This window comes from Falco cherrug, chromosome 3 (assembly GCF_023634085.1).
Source record: "Falco cherrug isolate bFalChe1 chromosome 3, bFalChe1.pri, whole genome shotgun sequence".
NCBI classification, from domain to species: Eukaryota; Metazoa; Chordata; class Aves; order Falconiformes; family Falconidae; genus Falco; species Falco cherrug.
Genome location: NC_073699.1, coordinates 42,576,413 through 42,594,060, shown reverse-complemented (window position 1 = coordinate 42,594,060; position 17,648 = coordinate 42,576,413). Strand labels below are relative to the sequence as shown.

Genomic DNA, 17,648 nt, shown 5'->3' with positions numbered 1-17,648 from the left:
CCCTGGAGGGAGCAGGCATGATTCTGCAGTTTCTTTCCCACCCACTTCCTTTTTGCCCCCAGATATTCCCTCCCTTCCCTTTGTGTAACAGGACGGTTTTGCAGAGCTACAATGCTGAAAATGTTAAAGTGTAAGTGGCTACCCGTTCCTCCTCAGACCAATCAGTCATTTTCAGTTGCAGGTTTAAATCTGCTGCAGCAAAGCCAAGCCTCTGTGCTTGCATCAGGTCTTACAAAAGCAAGGCTGTTTGACTGACAGGCACAGAGAGGGGGTTCTGATAACATGCTGAGCTGAGTCTGGAAGCACAGTATCAAGGACGAGGCTGTGCCAGAGGTACTGTGCATTATGGATGAGGCACTCAGGTCTGTCGTTGATTGATTGAGGGACAGTTACGCTCTTTCACAATGCTGGGTAAGATCATCTGGACTGTCACTTAATATGAGCTTTCTTGTCAGTGGGAAGATGACTTTTCACATAGTGATCCAATACAGATTGCAAATGACAGCCGTGCTCTCCCTCTGCTTTGTAAGGGTTTAGTTGCTCATGCAGGTGAGTTAACCTAAAATAGCTTTATCGCTTGCCAGGTGCCATACACTGGAATTAACTCTTATTCTTAGAACCTCAGGCTAACTATAAATGTTGGAAAAGCACCTGCATTTGGTGTTGTGAGATATATGTCCTTTATCTCTAGCAGCCAAAGTGCCATCTAAACTTTGTGTAGGTACGGTGTTAAATTAAGTGGGGGAGGTGGGGGGAATCCAATTTTTTTCTACTTTTTTTCTTTCAGGACAGAGAAAGAAGCTGTAACAAACAGTTCTGGAGACTTTGAAGCACAGCCACAGTACTGAGGTCTTTGACTGACAAGCCTTCTGCTTTCTCTTTCTTACAGGTCTCCTCCTACAGATGTTCTGAACACGTCTGCATCCCAGCAATTTTTTGCTGTGCGCAGGTACTGAATGTAAGGAACAAGCTGCATAAAAGGAAGCGTGGGGTGTAGGAGAAGCAGCACTATGAGGAGTATACCAGAAGTCATGCCTATATAAAATGCAGGCAGTGGCATGACTTCAAGCAAAAATTTCTTGAGAAAGCATAGTTGCAGAATGACCGAGTTTATTCTTAGAAAATGACAGAATAAAGCTCTTATTCAACAATATGGCTTATAATCATGTTAAATGGTATGTGTCAGACTTAACTTCCCTAAGTTGCATCCTTTCACTGTGTGACTGGAAGTTTATTTATTGCTTGAACAGAATTTCTTTTCCTCCCTACAGGTCTTGAAAACTAGAGCTCAGGCACTTCTGGATTAGTCTTTTCATTGAAATACTGGAACTACTATGAAGTCTTCTTGGTTTGCACTCATCTTGGCAGTGCTTAGTACTGAATTGCTAACAAGTTACTGTTCCTCCGTCAAGTCCCCGAGGTTCAGAGGACGTGTGCAGCAGGAGCGAAAAAATATCAGACCAAATATCATCCTTGTACTCACCGATGACCAAGATGTGGAGCTAGGTGAGAGATAATTGTTATTTGCTACTTCATTTCATCCTGTGTCTTTCAGTAATTTCTGCCAAGCAGAAAGGACTTTAAATTCAGACAAGGTACTGGTCCTGGAACACTATCAGAATGTGGGACAAGTTTTGAAAATAAGTTAGCATATATTACTTAACAGCACTCATCACATTTAGTTACAGACTTTAGGTAATATATGTTTATCAATATATGCCATGGAGGGCTTTAATCACCAGGATAAAAGGATTTAATAATACCTGCAAGGATATACAGGTAAAAAATGTGCATCAAAAGCCCTTTTTCACTTTGTGACTTTCTGTGGCATTGAAAAAATTAAACCTTTTGAGGTTAACCATTCCTCAGTGCTGTACAGATGAGTATCTATTTTTTCCACATATTTGTCACATGCATGTATGTCATCTGACATGTTTATGCACACAGGCAAACTGGTCTTGTTTCAGGACATAAGCTTAATATTTTTATGAATTATTAAACTGTTTTAAATCCATCTGCTTTAAAACTATGCTATTTGTATAAAAATAGGACAGTTTTGCTTTCACAAGTGTACTAAATATCTGAGCACAACCAGGACATACCAGCCGGAAGTTATTTTCACATATTTTTCTTAGGGTTGAAAAAGTTTAAACACTTGGATGATGTTCCAGGAGGCCTTTGAATGTTTTCCATTAAGTAAGTTAAAAAGATATTAATGGTAGTTATGCATATAACTGATTTTTTGGTTCGCTGCCCAAACTGAAAAATCAAGGAGAGAAAGAGGATCACTTCAGGTTACCCCCAAGCAAATATTTTAGTTTTGGGGGTGGGAGGTAAGATCAAAAAGGTTAAAAAAATTGGCAAATCAATTTGAAATTAAATCTTGCATTCTTAGGGTTTTTTTAATGAAAGACATGGTTTTAATGAAATTATAGTAAATTTCTAAAGAAAATGCCATGGTAACACTGAAAAATCAAAATGCTTCATTCCAGAAAACAAAATAGTCCATTTGTTCTAAAATCATATACTTTCAGCCAGAAAGTTGTAGACAAAAAGTGGTCTAGATCTAAAAGCAATTCTTTACTTGCTAGCATTCTTGCATTGGTCATGACACAATGATAATTTGCACAGTCCTTCAGGGTTGTGAGAACATGATTAATAAACTGTATTTCATGACTGAGAGTTAGTGTTTTTATGCAGCAGAGCTCCAACACCAGGCCTTTAGATAAGAGTACATTATCTCTTTTATTTCTCACTCTTTCAAATGTCTGCTCTGTTTAGCCATGCTGCATAATGAATGGCTGTCCCTGGCTCTGTTTTTGGCCTAAAATATAGCTATTACAATAGGAATGCATGACTTCGTGGTAGACTTGTTCTGAAAATTTTGTTTAAAGGGTCAAGTCATGTATTCCTTTTTGTGGTCTGAAAGAGCCTGCTTTCTCCAGGGCACCAGGGAAGGTAGGTCAGCAGACACATGTGTCTGAACAGTGTTACTGACTTGCTGTCTTCAGTCTTGCAATAGGATTTGCAAGTGGTGAAAGAGGAGGAAGGATGTGGCAAGCCACTTTGTTCATTTTGTGGAGCTCCACTTTGAAAGCTGTTCTGGATGTGTGCAGGGCACTCTGGCTCCTATTAGCAGGCAGCTGAGCAATAGCCTGGATGTGTATGCATTCCCACTGCATTGAAGACACAGGTTTCCCCTTTTCACAGATCATTTCACAGGAAACAGGATTCATCCACAAGACTTACCGTACTATATTATTCACACTTCTGCTAATAAATCATTCTGCTTATTTGAAAAGTAAAATCATACTGTTTTCCATGTGTGGATTATCCCCTTACCCTTCAATGATTCCTGAGAAAAATCTCAGGTTTCCAAAAGGTTAATGGGAAGTAACACTTTTGGCCACAAACGGAATAAAACTTAGGCATTGGTATCCAAAAATCACAAGACTGAAAGTCTCAATATGGATTATTTGCTCTTGTATTCCATGCACAAATAATTCCAAAAGCTGTTCCAAATGAATGCTTTAACATAAAAGCATATAAAGTACATTATAGACTTCCATCAGGAAGGATTTCTCTCCAGAGCACGTATAAGCATTGAACCAAATTCATTTGCCTGAGTGCAAATGATATACAGAGGAGATATCCAAAGTAACATTTGCAAGAGGCAGGGAGCTTGCATTTAGTTAGTGCTCAAAGCGTAGGAGTATGCACATCTTCCTATTGATCTGCAACAGTCCCCAGAGTTCTGCATTCTGAATGCAAAGAAGTTCAGCAGAGGTGCTGTCTCATTCAACTTATCAGATAAAACCCACAAATTGCTCCACAACTCCAGTCAGTTCCTACCAATGCTGGGAGGAACATGTCACAGAGAAAGAATATTACAGATACTTAGCTGTTGGAGAGCAACTTAAGTAGTGTGAAGCAGCCTGACCCACAGCTTATGAAGAAACTCAGCAAATACTGGGGCCCAGAAGCTAGGAAGTGACTGGTTAAATTGTTCCTCTGTGCATTTTCTTTCCCCCACCAAGATCCTGAGGGTAGAGAAATAACTGTCCAACACTGAGGCAAATGGGCATCTGCTCAAGGCAAAGCACCAGCTCCCAGAACTGCCTAGAACTACTGCCCCTCTGGACACAACATGCAACAGTGGCCCCAGCTACTGGGGTCAGGTCTGTACTCTGTTCAGGCATGAGTACAGGTATTTACAACTTTCTGCTCACTCTTTAGTCTCTTCCCCTGTCCTCCAGGTTCTCTATCACTTGCACACATCAGAACCTCAAACCATGACCCCCCCAATCACTCTTATAATCTCACAGTAAATAATATCTTGCATAATGTCAGAAATGAATCAAAACTAGTGAATATGTTGGTTGTTCCAGTGTTTCTAACCCAGAAACCTTTGAGATGTCAGAGAATTGGAAAAGGTTAAAAAAAAAAAAAAAAGAAAAAAAAGGAGGGGAAAAATCCATTTGAGACAATTACCTTTTTCTGCACCACACAGTAAAATCCATATAACCCATTCACCGAGTACAGTGCTGGGTGAAGAGAACACAGCATGACCTGGACACATCACATCAGGCATAAGTTGCCTGGTTTGCTTTCCAACTTAACTATAACTAAAGCACTAAAAATCATAAGCTGAAAAAATGGGGACATGTGCTGAGATCTGAGAAAGTCCATCACCTTCCAGCGGCCCTGCACACAACCCGTATAAAGACAAGGTGGCTCTAGCCATCCCTTTGTAGAGATGCCCACCTGTGATATACCTGGATAAAAATCCACAGCAACTTTAAGACTTGTTACAAAACCTTGGTTACCAAACATATTTCTTGATATATAAGAACAGATTGAGAAGTGACACTGAATTTCTTGCCTGACAAAACTTGCTAACTTCTGTGTCCAAAGTGGCCATTCCCAGTTATCTGGTTTCCCTCAGGTGCTCCCCAATCGGTCACGTAGAGCACAAGTGTCCTGCTGTCAGACAGCGCCTGAGTACATGTGCCCTGAAGACTGTGGGCCAGATGGTAAAGAGCACAAGCTGTGAGGACAGCTACAGACAGCAAAGGATTATAACTTATATCAGCAAATTTTATCTCCTTCTTGTGTTTTGTTTTCCAAATGAGGAAGTCTCACCTGCTTTGAAGTGCCGATTCCAGAATTTCCAGAGGGCGTAAATCTATTGTCAGTGTCAGTAAGTGCATACCTGGAGGAAAAACTTACTCATAAACAGCAGGTTTGCAAGAGCAGAGGGCTGATCAAGCAGAGGAATGAGGAAGTGCTCTAACAGCTACTCATTTATAATGCATAGAGGCATGAAAGTGCACATCAGCTCTGTTGCTGTTACCATGCATTAGTGTACCTGAACTTTCCATCTGAGGACCTCAAACCACTTTACAGCTGAGCTCTCAATAATAAACTGTGACATTTCAAAACTGGGAGAGCTATGGCAAAACCAAAACAAAGCAAAGCAAAAACTACAAAGAAAAAGCCAGCCTGGAGTCTGAAATAAAGACACGTAGAATGAGGTTTATCTCTCATTTGACTTTTGCTCAACAACTCAGTGAAATGTTCCTACTCATACAAATGGAACCTTTTGTGTTCAGGGACCTCTCCGTTGCTCCCCTGCTTCTCTATAGCTCTAAACACATGGGGTTTGTCTGTATTGAGGTCAGGAAAGCACAAATGCAGATCCTCTGCATTTAGAAAAGAAGAGCCGTGAAAGGGGAAGAGTTCAAAATGATGATGATGACTTACATGCAGGGTATTGACTGTATCCTTAAAGACACAGACATTGGCACTGCACAAGGAAATGCTGAAGAGCTAACTACCTTTTCCTTCTCTTAACCAAATAATTTTGATGCGCTGACTCCTTAGCCCAAAACCAAAAGAGCATGCTTTAACTTTAACTGGTAAGGTAATTTGTAAGATTTTACTGCTTATACCTAAAGCTGAGCCTCCTTGGCAGTTTTGCGGTTTTACAGCCATGTCTTCCATTGTTTTAAAACTTTTTTTTTAATTTAATTTTCAAGTGACCCAAACAAAACCACTAAGATAAACTTTTATCTTACCAGTGGAATCAATGGATTTAAATTTAAAACCTTGACTACAAACTGTACAAAATTAATTGTGAAACCAAAGAAAAAAAATAAAGTATCCAGAAACCACTTTTTACTACCAGAACTGTGGAAGTATTACAGTTCACAGACTTGTTTCCTGGGCACATAGTGATATATCCATGGTTCACCCTCACCCTTCAGTCTCCGCTCTGCTGTATAACAGAAAGAGCTAAGTTTGACAGCTGTCAGCAAACACTGACAGACCTTATCAGGAGCTGCTCAGTCTTTCTGCAATCAGAAGTCTGCAAGCCCTGCCTGTCTCACCTTGTTGTTCATGAAGACGTTTTGAAGGATCCCAGAAATTTCTTTAAACTGGATCAATGCAATTTCTTGAGAAAGGTGCTGAATTTTGCCTTTTTTTTTTTTCATACAGATTTATCCCCAAAAGCTCATTTTGAGCACAGTGCTTTAGTATTGGAGCCAGTCATGCTGATCCAATGTCCACAGAAATTTTCCTCTAGAAAAACTGTTACTGAATTCTCTCTCTCTCCTCCTCCTCCCATCTCTCATTCCCTCTTTTGCATTCTCTGTTCTCCCCCCACCCCCCACCCCCACCCACCCCTTTATCTCTCTGGTTATCTGATAAAATGGGAAGAATTGTAACAGAATAATTGGTAATCTCAGCATTTTACATATTTTACTAGTACATTGACTAATGATGCAGTCTGTGTAACATACTGTTTTCCTACAGCTACATTTGAAGAACTATTGACCTATAAATCTGATACAGCTCTGAAGTTTTAACACTGTATTTCTAGATTAGCTTGTATTTTAACTTTGTTTTGAAGCCTGAGAAAAAAGAACTCGGTCTTTCCATAATCCTGAAAAATATTTTTGGTGACATAATAAAAATTTCATATTTCCTCCTAAAATTACTTAAGCTAAAGAGTAGAACAGACTGATGTCCAAAGGCAAGCTAATCACTGATACTTTCAATAACATAATAGCAGCCAATATATTCTATTTTTTGCAGCACGGTGATGATCAGTACCTCTTATTGCAGGGTCCTTGCAAGTGATGAATAAAACCAGAAGGATTATGGAGAATGGAGGAGCCTCTTTTATCAATGCTTTTGTAACCACCCCAATGTGCTGCCCATCGCGTTCCTCCATGCTAACTGGGAAGTATGTGCACAACCACAACATCTACACCAACAATGAAAACTGCTCTTCTCCCTCATGGCAGGCTACTCATGAGCCACGTACCTTCGCCGTGTATCTCAATAACACTGGGTATAGAACAGGTAAGAGAAAAATCAACAGTAGTTTTTTGTTTAAAGTGAAGATGGCAGATGAGCGATGGGCAGACGATCGCTGCCTAAAATGAAGTGACTGTTGTCCCAAATTAGGATTACAGAGCAGAGGTTTAATGTTATGGAGAGGAAGGATAGTATTGCCTGTGGGTCCAGATCCACAGCTAAAAGCCATGTAAAGAAGCTCACTTGTAATGGAGCAGCATATTTTCACATTTGGATGTCCCAGGTGGGAAATAAGCTGTTGGGTAGTTACACCTAGTGTGAAAGAGGTACATTTTAGTGGCATTGTGGGTCTGAACTGGCAGTTCCAGCTGTGATTATGGTCAGTATTATGGCCTGCTTGAGGACAGCTGCTAACAGTTATGGAAGAAGATGTCAGGGCCAGGCTGGGGACTGGTGCCAAAGACCTCACAGGAGAGAAGTGCCTGTCACGGGAGTGAAACAAGGTGAACGGTATAATTTAAACTTTGCCATGAGGCAATATTTCATTTACATTTTCTGAAAAGGAGTAGAAACATGCTTTTAAGAATGATTGTTCTACTGTGTACCAGTAAGATTTGATAGTTTTCTTGTAAATTCCTGGTGGTTTTCCGTAGTCAGGAGATCCCTTTCCCGTCTACAAAGAACTCTTCTTATTCCTCTCGTCTGTGCTTCAGCTTGATGTAAAACCTGATTCATTTCTGCATCACCTATCCCCTAAGATTCAATCTATAGTCACATTAGGCTCCAGCCTGACTCCCCTTTGCAAGGTACAGGAGTTGTACAAGGTCATCAGAGTGCAGTTTGTCCAGAAGCGTCGTTTGACTACAAAGACTTCTCTTTACAGGACCGATGAAGCAATGGTCTCCGTGCCAACTGCGTTCCTTACAATGTAATTGGTAGCAAAGAAATTTGTCTCTATCAGTGACTTAGGCACAAGAACGGATCGCTTTCAAAACATATAGCAGGCAAATGTCTCCATGCTGTCTGCTTGTCCTAATTCTCTTCATTCTGCTATATCCAATGCCTCAAATTTATCTGCCTGTTTGCCATCTTTTCTTCATCACACAGACAGCTCTTTCTTTTTTCTTCTGTCTCTTTGTATCTGTAGTTCTGGAAAGCTTCTGCATCCTGTGTAAAAAGCATAAACAGTCAAATATTTAACTTCTTTGGACCTGGTGCTAGCTCTGACATATGGACTGAATAGTACTTCAGTCTCTATTAAGCTGGTTTCAGTGAAGTTGCCATCTGAGTACAGCGCTGCTAAACTTGAGTAAAGGTCAGCATCAAGACTTTGGAGGAGAAGAAGAGGGGAGAGAGAACTAGCAATCACTTCTAGAAAAGGTGCTGAATTTGCCCTAGAATATAAGCTTCATCTCATGGCATTTGTCTCAGAAATGCTTTCTGTTTGACTTACGGCTGCACCATGTGGGACTTGCCTTTCCTGCTCTTAAAAAAATCTAGGATCTTACTGATTTATAATCTAATACTTGCTCAGCTGAATATCTTATGCATAAACTGGGTAGCTCTGTCACTAGCCTTCTCTGCCATTTGAGGGGTAAACACTCTGCTTTGGATATATCTTCTGCACTACCTTGTATTAAGAAGGCATGTGGAGATGTCCACTAAATGCAGACTTGGCCCTATTAAATGGAAAGGAAAAAAGGATTACCAAAAAAAAAAGATGAAAAGGAAAAAAAAATCCCTTTCCAAAGGCAGGCAGAGAGAGCATCACTCCTAAAACTGTCAGGGTAGGTGAGTTTTAACAAGGGGCAGGAAGGAGAAAAAGGAAATGGAAACAAATGAAGATACTTGTATGAAACCCTAATTCTGACCAAGGTACGTTGTTTGAACCTATAGTGATGTGGTCCCAAAGAATTTATCCATTTACCTCTTATAAGATAAACCTACCTTCTAATTACCTCACCATTATTTTCTGAAGTAGCAGCTTAATTAACAGCAGATCTTACATTTTTCAAGGACAGTGTTGCCTCATTAAAAAGTCATCAAAAGTCCACTAACCAACTAATAATCTACACTTCACAGCTAGAAGTTTAATAAAGTTGTAATGACTCAAGAATACCTGGGAGTCAAAAATAATTGGGAAGGAAAAAGAAGGAACTGGGGAGAGAGAGTGGCTATATGCCACGTAGGCTAGTTGTGACTCTGCGCTGATATTGCAGCCATTATGGGTATTTGCCCTGTGCATATTTACATGTTTTGAGAGGAAATTAGTATCCTCCTCAATGGGAAACTGGGGAAGAGAAAGAGAAGTGAGTGACCCAAGGCCACTCACAGTTTGGTGACAGTCCTGGTAAGGCACTGGTCCGGAGAGCTCCAGTCCAGATGAGACAATGTGCGATACCTGCAACCTGGTTCTGAGGATTTAACTCTCACTTTTTGCATAGTCAAATTATTATATAAGCTGGTGGAAATAAAGGAGTGGGAAAGTATTTATGTAATGTCCTTACTTGTGTTCACTCCAAATAGTTTCCAACATCTATAAAGCATTTGTTGTCTAAACCTGTCACAGCCTTAACTAAACCTCTATATTGCAACTGATCACATGTGGGCAGACTGCTTATGAGAGTCTTGCTGAAGCCATGAGGACTCCACACAAGCACAGCAGGCCATTTAAAGAGAGGTCTGAAATGTGTTCTAACAAACTGCAGTCATAATTAGAGCCCACCGGGAAAACCTGTCAAAGAACAGAATGTTGGTTTTTTCCTTTTTCTATTTTACTCTTCTACTGTTCTACTCTGATGTGCCCTAATAGATATGTTGCATTTCATGGAAGCATCCTTTTTTAAAGATTATATGTCAGTGCTATATCATAGGCAGGAAACGCACTGGGTGCTAGCAGGGCAGACAATATTTAGAAACACACTACCAAACCAAAATCACCTTTTGTTTATAAATATGATTTTTTAAAAATCCCAAAACAATTAAGGCTATTTCAATGTTTATGGTTTCCCTTACTCACAAGCTGTATGCTAATGCAACAAGTCAGATGCACAGTTTCCTGACTGTTGAAGGTCCACAGAATTGGTAATATTAAACTAGTACTTGCAGGAAATAGCAGGAAAGGCACAGTAAATAGGTAGAAAAAGAAAATAAAGCAAATCTAGAGAGCTTCAGAGAGATGAGACATTTGTTTTAATTACATAGGTTCCAGTTGCTTGTACTGGGGAGGAAAAAGGGTCACCTGTATTCACTTCCAAATTTTTTGGAAATTGTGAGAAAAGCTTGAGAAGTTTTCTTTCATCTTACAGTTTTTAATGTCAGTAGACATCCCTTCAGATATTTAAAATCAGAAATTTTATTCGTAAGGTTATTAGATGCAAAAGTTAGAGATTTTGCTTTGCACTTTCCAAAGTATTAGCTGGTTATTTGAATTCTTTCAGTCCTCCCTGCAATATTGTTGAAGTCTCTTACTCTTTTTACCTTCCACTGTTCTGCCCCAGCCCTACAGCACATAGCCTTGGCCTCTCAGATGTGCCTTTTGGTATTACCAGTTCAGTCTGCCATGCACCTACACAAACACAAAGGAAAACTCCACGAGTGTACTACCTCAACCTTGGCTTCCTCCAGGAGGCAAGGAGGATTGTGCTACATCTTAGTAACCGAGCAGTAGCCGAGCATTATCTTAGTGTTTTAGAAGGCAGAGCCATGACAGCAACACAGCCATTATCCATGATACATAAATACAACAACCATTTTATTGTTAAATAGCATGTCACACTCTGTATACTGCAGGATTTTACATTGTTACCAGCTGAAGTTTCATCCCTTTACAAATATGATGGGAAATGTAAGTTTAAAATCCTCATCCTTTCTTAAGGTCTATGCACTCAGAGCCCTCTCTACCTAGTGTTACTTTGTAGAATTGTCCTCACTCCTCTTAGCCCTTCACAGCCAGTAAACTACGCAGGAGAGCAGAGCAATCTGCCCTGGCCCAGCAACTGCTGACATGCCAAACTCAGGACCAGGCTCTCCCCTTATGAAATCCCACCTGAAAGAGCAGAGATGCCCAAATTAAGCAATTAGTTCCTTACATTTTTTAGAATTGTCTTTGGGAAGATGTATTTCCCAGTATTTTATTTCTTGCTCAGAGGTGTCAAATGATCAAAATAACATTCAGGATTCATGCATGCAAGTGTCCTGGTGGTATTCTCAGCATTCCATGGGACAAAAATGGTAACATAGCAAAGTTAAGCAACTTGAACATTGATTTGTAAATGCTAGAGTTTGTAAAACTCAAAACTCAAGAAGTGACTGGGCATCAAGATGTCACTGTCCGGCATGTTTTGACAGTCACTAACTCCTGTTTAGCGATGAACAGAAATGGTCACTTGGTTGACATCTAGTTGATATGTTCAACAGTACATGTCAGCTGCTGATGTGTGTCAGTTGACATCTGTCACTTCTGGGTACATTTAGTGTAGTGACCAAAGTACTAATAAAATTCTGAGAGGACAGGAGACTGAAAGCTAAGGAGAATTTAAACTGTGCACTATTCCCTTCTGACACATAGGGACAAGTTGATCTCTCATAAAGGTAGCAAAAGCTATGCCTCCTGAAGGTGTGGCCATACAGTAAGTTTCCTCTGGAGGCAAAACCAGTGTGTTTCCTGTTTGCAGCCTTACAGTACAATTCACTGCCAGCACAGGCTAATTTTAATCTGCAGCATTTCAGTGACCTAATTTGTATCCTCCCTCATGCACCCTTTCAAAACAGAGAGGGTGGCAGAATATGATATGGGGTGGGAATGAGTGAGCAGGGAATGAGGTTTTCAGAATATTTCTAAAGTGAAAATTGAGAGAGACAACTTCAAGCTTTCACTTTCTTTTTTAATTGGTATAGAAGATGCTGGGGAGCACCAAACATAATTGAACTTGTAAATACTTGAAATAATTCAAAGCATGCCTCACTTTTCAGAATAAAATCGCACTTTCAGTCAACCTAAGAAATGTATAAATGTAAAAATAAAAGTGAAATATGCTGAGTAGATTAAAATAGTCCACAGAAATGAAATGTAAAAGAGGGAAAGGCCAAAAAGGATAACATGCAGGATTTTCTAGTTCTATAGTATCGTGTGAAGTGAAACTTTTTTTGGTTTCTGTCCAGGACCTCATCAAAAACCACAGCATGTCTGCCTACTTGGGCTTAAAACAGAATTCTATGCTATTAAATACTGCACAGAAAACTGTACACTAAAAGATTTTTAGCAAGTTTATGCATTCAAGTGCTTCATTTAGGAAAATCTGGGTAGAACACTGGGCAACTATTTCATCTCTTGTTCACGTGGATGAATTATAGTCTTTAACTACATAATGACATATCAGTTTTTGGAGGGTGAAATTTCCTCAGTTTAAAAAGATAGACCATTTCTATCAAGACACATGATACTGGCATCTGCATCAGCAAGGATGGTGGTCTCGGATCCCCTCTCCAAAACTATCGCTTTCTAACTGAATAACTAAACAGATTGGAGTTTTACCATGTATATCGGGGCTGGGGGGTCAGGAGATGGGGCAGCTACAAGTTTTCAGATGTCTGCTGCAAGAAAGGTACCAGTGAGACTCGGGAGTCATTTCAGGCATCGTTGTGTCCTCCCCACTGTCCAAAAGCACTGCTGGCTCCCTTCAGCCTACCCCGTTAGGTGGAACAGTCTCCGCTCCTTGGTTTTCTCATCCCAGTTTTCTGGCCCTGCAAGACCTCACCTCAGCCTCTGCTCTGAGCCTTATTCCCCTGCTTGTCTGTCCTCAGGTCATTCCCACCCTCCCTCCCCTCCTGGGTCCAGTCAGTCCTTGACAGACATGTCCTGTTCCCACCACTTACTGTTAATGATCTCCTTTCCCAGCCTGATCAGCAAGTCTGCTTCTCCCCTCCCCCTTGCCTTGTCAGTCTGCTTCTTTCTCCTTTCTGCACTCACTGTTCAGTTTCTTGGTTGACATTGCCAGTCCCGGGCCCCCAAGCTCCCACTGCTTTCCCCGAACTCTCAGCTCCTTTTCTGGATCTCCTGCGGTTCCCCAAACTGCTTGTCCTTATCTGGTCACCTCCTGCCCTCTGCATTTCAATCATCTTTCTTCCACCTGCTGACACCACTCACAGATGGACAGGGAATAAAGTCCCAAGGTGACCAGATCTCCAGCGTATGTGAACTTCAGGTTGGTTTGGTTTTTTTTCAAAACTGAGCAAACTTTGCACAAATTTTCACTGGGATGATAAAAGACACCTCCTTGAGAGACTCCATTCATGTTTTTGACAGATTTCATGGTCTCAGTGCAGAGCATGAAAGTGCTATCAAATGAAAGCTCCCATAATTTTTTTCAGATGTTAAATGTAATTCCTTTTCCATTACTGTGGTTCTCAAAGATGGCTACTGTTTGGGCTAAGAAGTTTCAAAAAATTCAGCCTGAGGCAGACATCCAGTTTGGAAAATTTCAGTCCAAATATAAGAAGTTATAAGCAACTGAAAACAGGGTCTTATAATGAGAAGTGTCAGACAACATCAATACTGGAAAGTGCTACCAGCTTGGCCCAGAATACAGGCTTTGTTAAAGACATCACCCAGGCAAACGATTGCTATATCAAGTTATAGGCTAATGCCTTTTGCAACTGCTGAGTTATAAAATCTTTAATGCTCTTTTTGGTTACAATGGTAAACCTGGCAGCAACTGGGAAAGACCCACAAAGTTGGAGAAAAAATAGAAAAACTGAGGTTTTCTGCTGTGGTTAAGTTACAAGACTGGGAACTGCAAAATCTGAATAATATTCTTGGCAATGCCACAGGCTTCCTCCATGACTTAGGTCTAGCTGAAGGGTAACTTTTTGGTGCCTCAGTTTCCTCACCATGTTTTTGGGACAGTGCTGATTTCATTTCCTAGGCAGTGCTGGCATACTGAACTGGCTTTCTGCACTTTAATGATGTGACACAGTAATCCTTCGTAATTTTTTAACAGAAAGGAAAAATCAAACTTCTCAGGTTTGAATCTGTTGCTTGGGAAGAAAGCAAAGAGGAATTTACTGGAATAATCCGGAAGTAGCAGTTTTGTTGGGCTCTGTCCCCAGAAGCACAGAATGACTGTGTGTCAGCCCTGAAATGTCATATAAACAGTGCTTCGCAACTCCTGTAAATCATTTCCTGACTTTGTTAAAGGAAGTGGGCTGTCTACTTAAAGCTCTTGTCTGGGTCACGGTGACTAAACCTTACTGCAACATGCCTTTTTAAAGGTTTGGGTTTGTTTTAAATCAGAAACATTCCCATAAGCCTCAATAAATAACAAGGGCGTAGAACATAATATATGTCCTTTGATCTGTGGAAGGGCAGAGATGTCTTGCCAGTAGATGTAGCCCAGTTCACCTGTACGCTAATCCACTAATGCTGACAGGAGTTAGGGGACTAATTCTATTGAGTAATACTGTAAATGTTAGTCATAAATGCTTGTAGAAAATACTGGGGAAAGAAGTGCTGGAAATTATGAGAATTTGTATCACATTCAGCTATATATATATCCTGGCTTCAAACTTCAGAGATCCCCTGGGTCAAATTCTCCTTGTCTTGCACCCATTGCAACCCGCTGGATCTCTTAGTTCAGTTCATGAATCATTAGCTAATTGCTAAAAGGAAAACAAAAGCCTGTATTAAGGCATCTATTCATGTTAGGTACCAAACATATATTCTGCAGCCACTCCTGAGACACACAGTTGTCTGTGTAACTGTTCACCATGCCATGTGTTGTTTGCATAAACTTAATTGAACATACTCATACAGAATACAATTGTTCTGATACACTATGCTCCTCTACATGTGATTAAAAAATAACAGTGTGTCCTGGGAACAGTTAGCAAAACTGCCAGAATGCAGATAAAACCTGCCTTATTAAAATGCAAAAATCAGCATTTATCTTTCCTGTTATTCCTGTGGGGGCCATTACACACCACAATGAAAAGATGTCCCTTGAAATGGCATTAGTTTTTAATGAGGCTTTTACACATTGAATCATAATCTCTGTTTTATTAATTACAAGCAGAAATGGCTTCCTAAACCCTGTAAGTGCTGAGTACAAGTGGCTTCTAAAGCTGAGCATTCCCAGTGAGTACTCAGACTTGGGCAATTCAGCAAGTGTTAGGCTACAGCTAAGTTAGGGATGTGGGTTGACTCTACAAGCCAAGCACGTGAAGATCCAGCAAGGATATTTGCACATCATGGTGTCAGCTCCTGGGCAGTTCTGTGACATATTCCATATCTCTTTAATTGTTTACAATCCTCTGGTTAACAAAAAACAGCTAGGAAACCTGTTGTGATTACTTGCTGATTATTTGCCCCCATGGACACTACTGTGCTTTTATTTTACTCTGGCCCTTGTCTTCATTCCCAGCATGAAGAACCAGACACTAACTGCTGATTCTGGGCTCCAGCTTGGACTCACTTGCCCTACCCTGTACTCAGGGGTACTCAGAAAACCCCATGGTGTAGGGACTGTACTCTTGTGATAGGGTAAAAGCCTGGCTTCTCCCTTCATCTGTCTAAACTACTCATACGCTCTTGAGCTTCTGACCAGCAAACCACTCTTGGTTAAAGTGATTTGGCAAATGTGATCCATTATCACGGCTACCACTGCTTCTACTAGTATACAGGGTATTTGACATGGGAACTGCTTTATTCTACAACAGGGGGAAACATCTATTTCTGCAAACTGTCACTCAAGGAGCTGCTTAAAACTTGACAGCCCTGAGATTATTTTAATGATAAAATACTAAATCATTGCCAACAGAAAGGTGAATGGTTCAGGCTGTCAATCCAAAGTCTCATAACATGCACCAAAATAGGGGTTCAGGAGGCCAAAGGGGAGATAACAAAACATTATTAAAGTTAGAAAATTAAGTAATCTAAAGTAAGGAAATTCCAAGATGAATTGGCCCCCATCAGCCCCAAATCTCCCTTTCCTTTTCTAAATTCAGTTTATCTTTTCTTGTCCTTATGCCCCAGGTCAATGTCATCTCTGCATTTCATGCTGGTGGCTTTCTCTCAGGTAATGCCTGAATATCAAACAAGAAAAGAAAGAGAGAAAGTGGCTGACTGTTCTTTGTTTTAGCACCAAACCTGAAACTGTGGGGACTTTCTTAGGTCCATAAAGAAACAACCTACAGTGGCATTAAACTGAGAAGCTGTACTAAGTGTTTCCTGATCATCTGTCTGCTAGTTTTTCAGAGCTTGGCCATTTTGAGACAGATTTTCATATCCACCTCTGTTATTTAAAAAGGCACTACATCAAAACCTACAGACACTAGAACTTCTTAGAGAAAAGCTTGCCAATTATTTTTAAATGGGCAAACCCATTTATTTTTCCCTAGCCTTTTTCTTGGAAATTGCTGAACTGCTTGGCTAAAATGTTCCATAAAACAAAATGCAGCCTGAGTCAGATAGTATGGAAACTATCATCAGTAATGATTGAAGTTTGGCAAGACTGTAAACGACAGAGTTCAGGTCTCTGTATTAGTCAGTCATCATTATAGGCAGGGCTGTCAAACCATCCTACATGATAAATTGCCATAACTTCCATTTCACAGCTTGAAAGCCTCTGTTCTTTGTGGGAGGCAGATTGGCAGTAGAGTCCTTTACAGATGAGCGCAGCACGTGGAGGTTCCCCAAGTTCATGCAGTAGCTGCTGGTGGATCTGGGATGGCATTCAGCAAGGCTGACCTCAGATCTCCCCTGTAACCACAGACTGTCCTTGATTTTGCTTGGCTTGGTAATGCTTCCTCTCTCTTGATCACATCATTCTCGCATACTTTTCTTCACTGTTCTCTCTCTCCCTGGCTTCCCTTCCCACAGTATTTCAGCCTTTACCCTTACACTTTTCCAGAACATCTGACTCCCTGAGAGTTTAACCCAGTTTGGCTGCCTTAGAGGAGAGGTATGGTTTCCATTCCGGGAGGCAACAGTACTGGGCACATATTCCCTCCCCATGATCACCCTCTTTACCTCAAGCTTCTTGACTTCTGGTTGGCCTCAGGAGAAAAAAGGAGAGAGTCTGGGTTGCTTTCTTGGTGGCTGTGGGAAGATGAGCTGGAAGCCTGGTCTAGTGTCCATGGGACTTGTTTATATGTCACATTCCACGTGGTATAGGGAAGTAACATTATATATATGACTGTAATCTCTGGTTAGTGACATTTGGCAGTTATATGCTTTGATTGCACCATATTTATGTTGCCTCAGGCAAGTCTTAATTATGAACATTTAGATTTTTCCACCAGTTTTCCCAGGAAGTTCACCATGCCCA

General features: G+C 40.7%; 1 protein-coding gene across 5 annotated transcripts in view; it reads left to right on the top strand.

The window, feature by feature from the left end:
• SULF1 (sulfatase 1) overlaps positions 1-17,648 on the top strand; it is a 127,967-nt gene that overhangs the window by 59,465 nt on the left and 50,854 nt on the right. For all 5 annotated transcript variants that reach the window (XM_055705312.1, XM_055705313.1, XM_055705311.1 and 2 more), the window contains 3 exons: positions 890-949; positions 1,272-1,506; positions 7,129-7,368. In XM_055705312.1, the coding sequence (XP_055561287.1) occupies positions 1,335-1,506; positions 7,129-7,368 (412 nt within the window). In that variant the 5' untranslated portion in view covers positions 890-949; positions 1,272-1,334. The remainder of the gene's footprint in view (positions 1-889; positions 950-1,271; positions 1,507-7,128; positions 7,369-17,648) is intronic.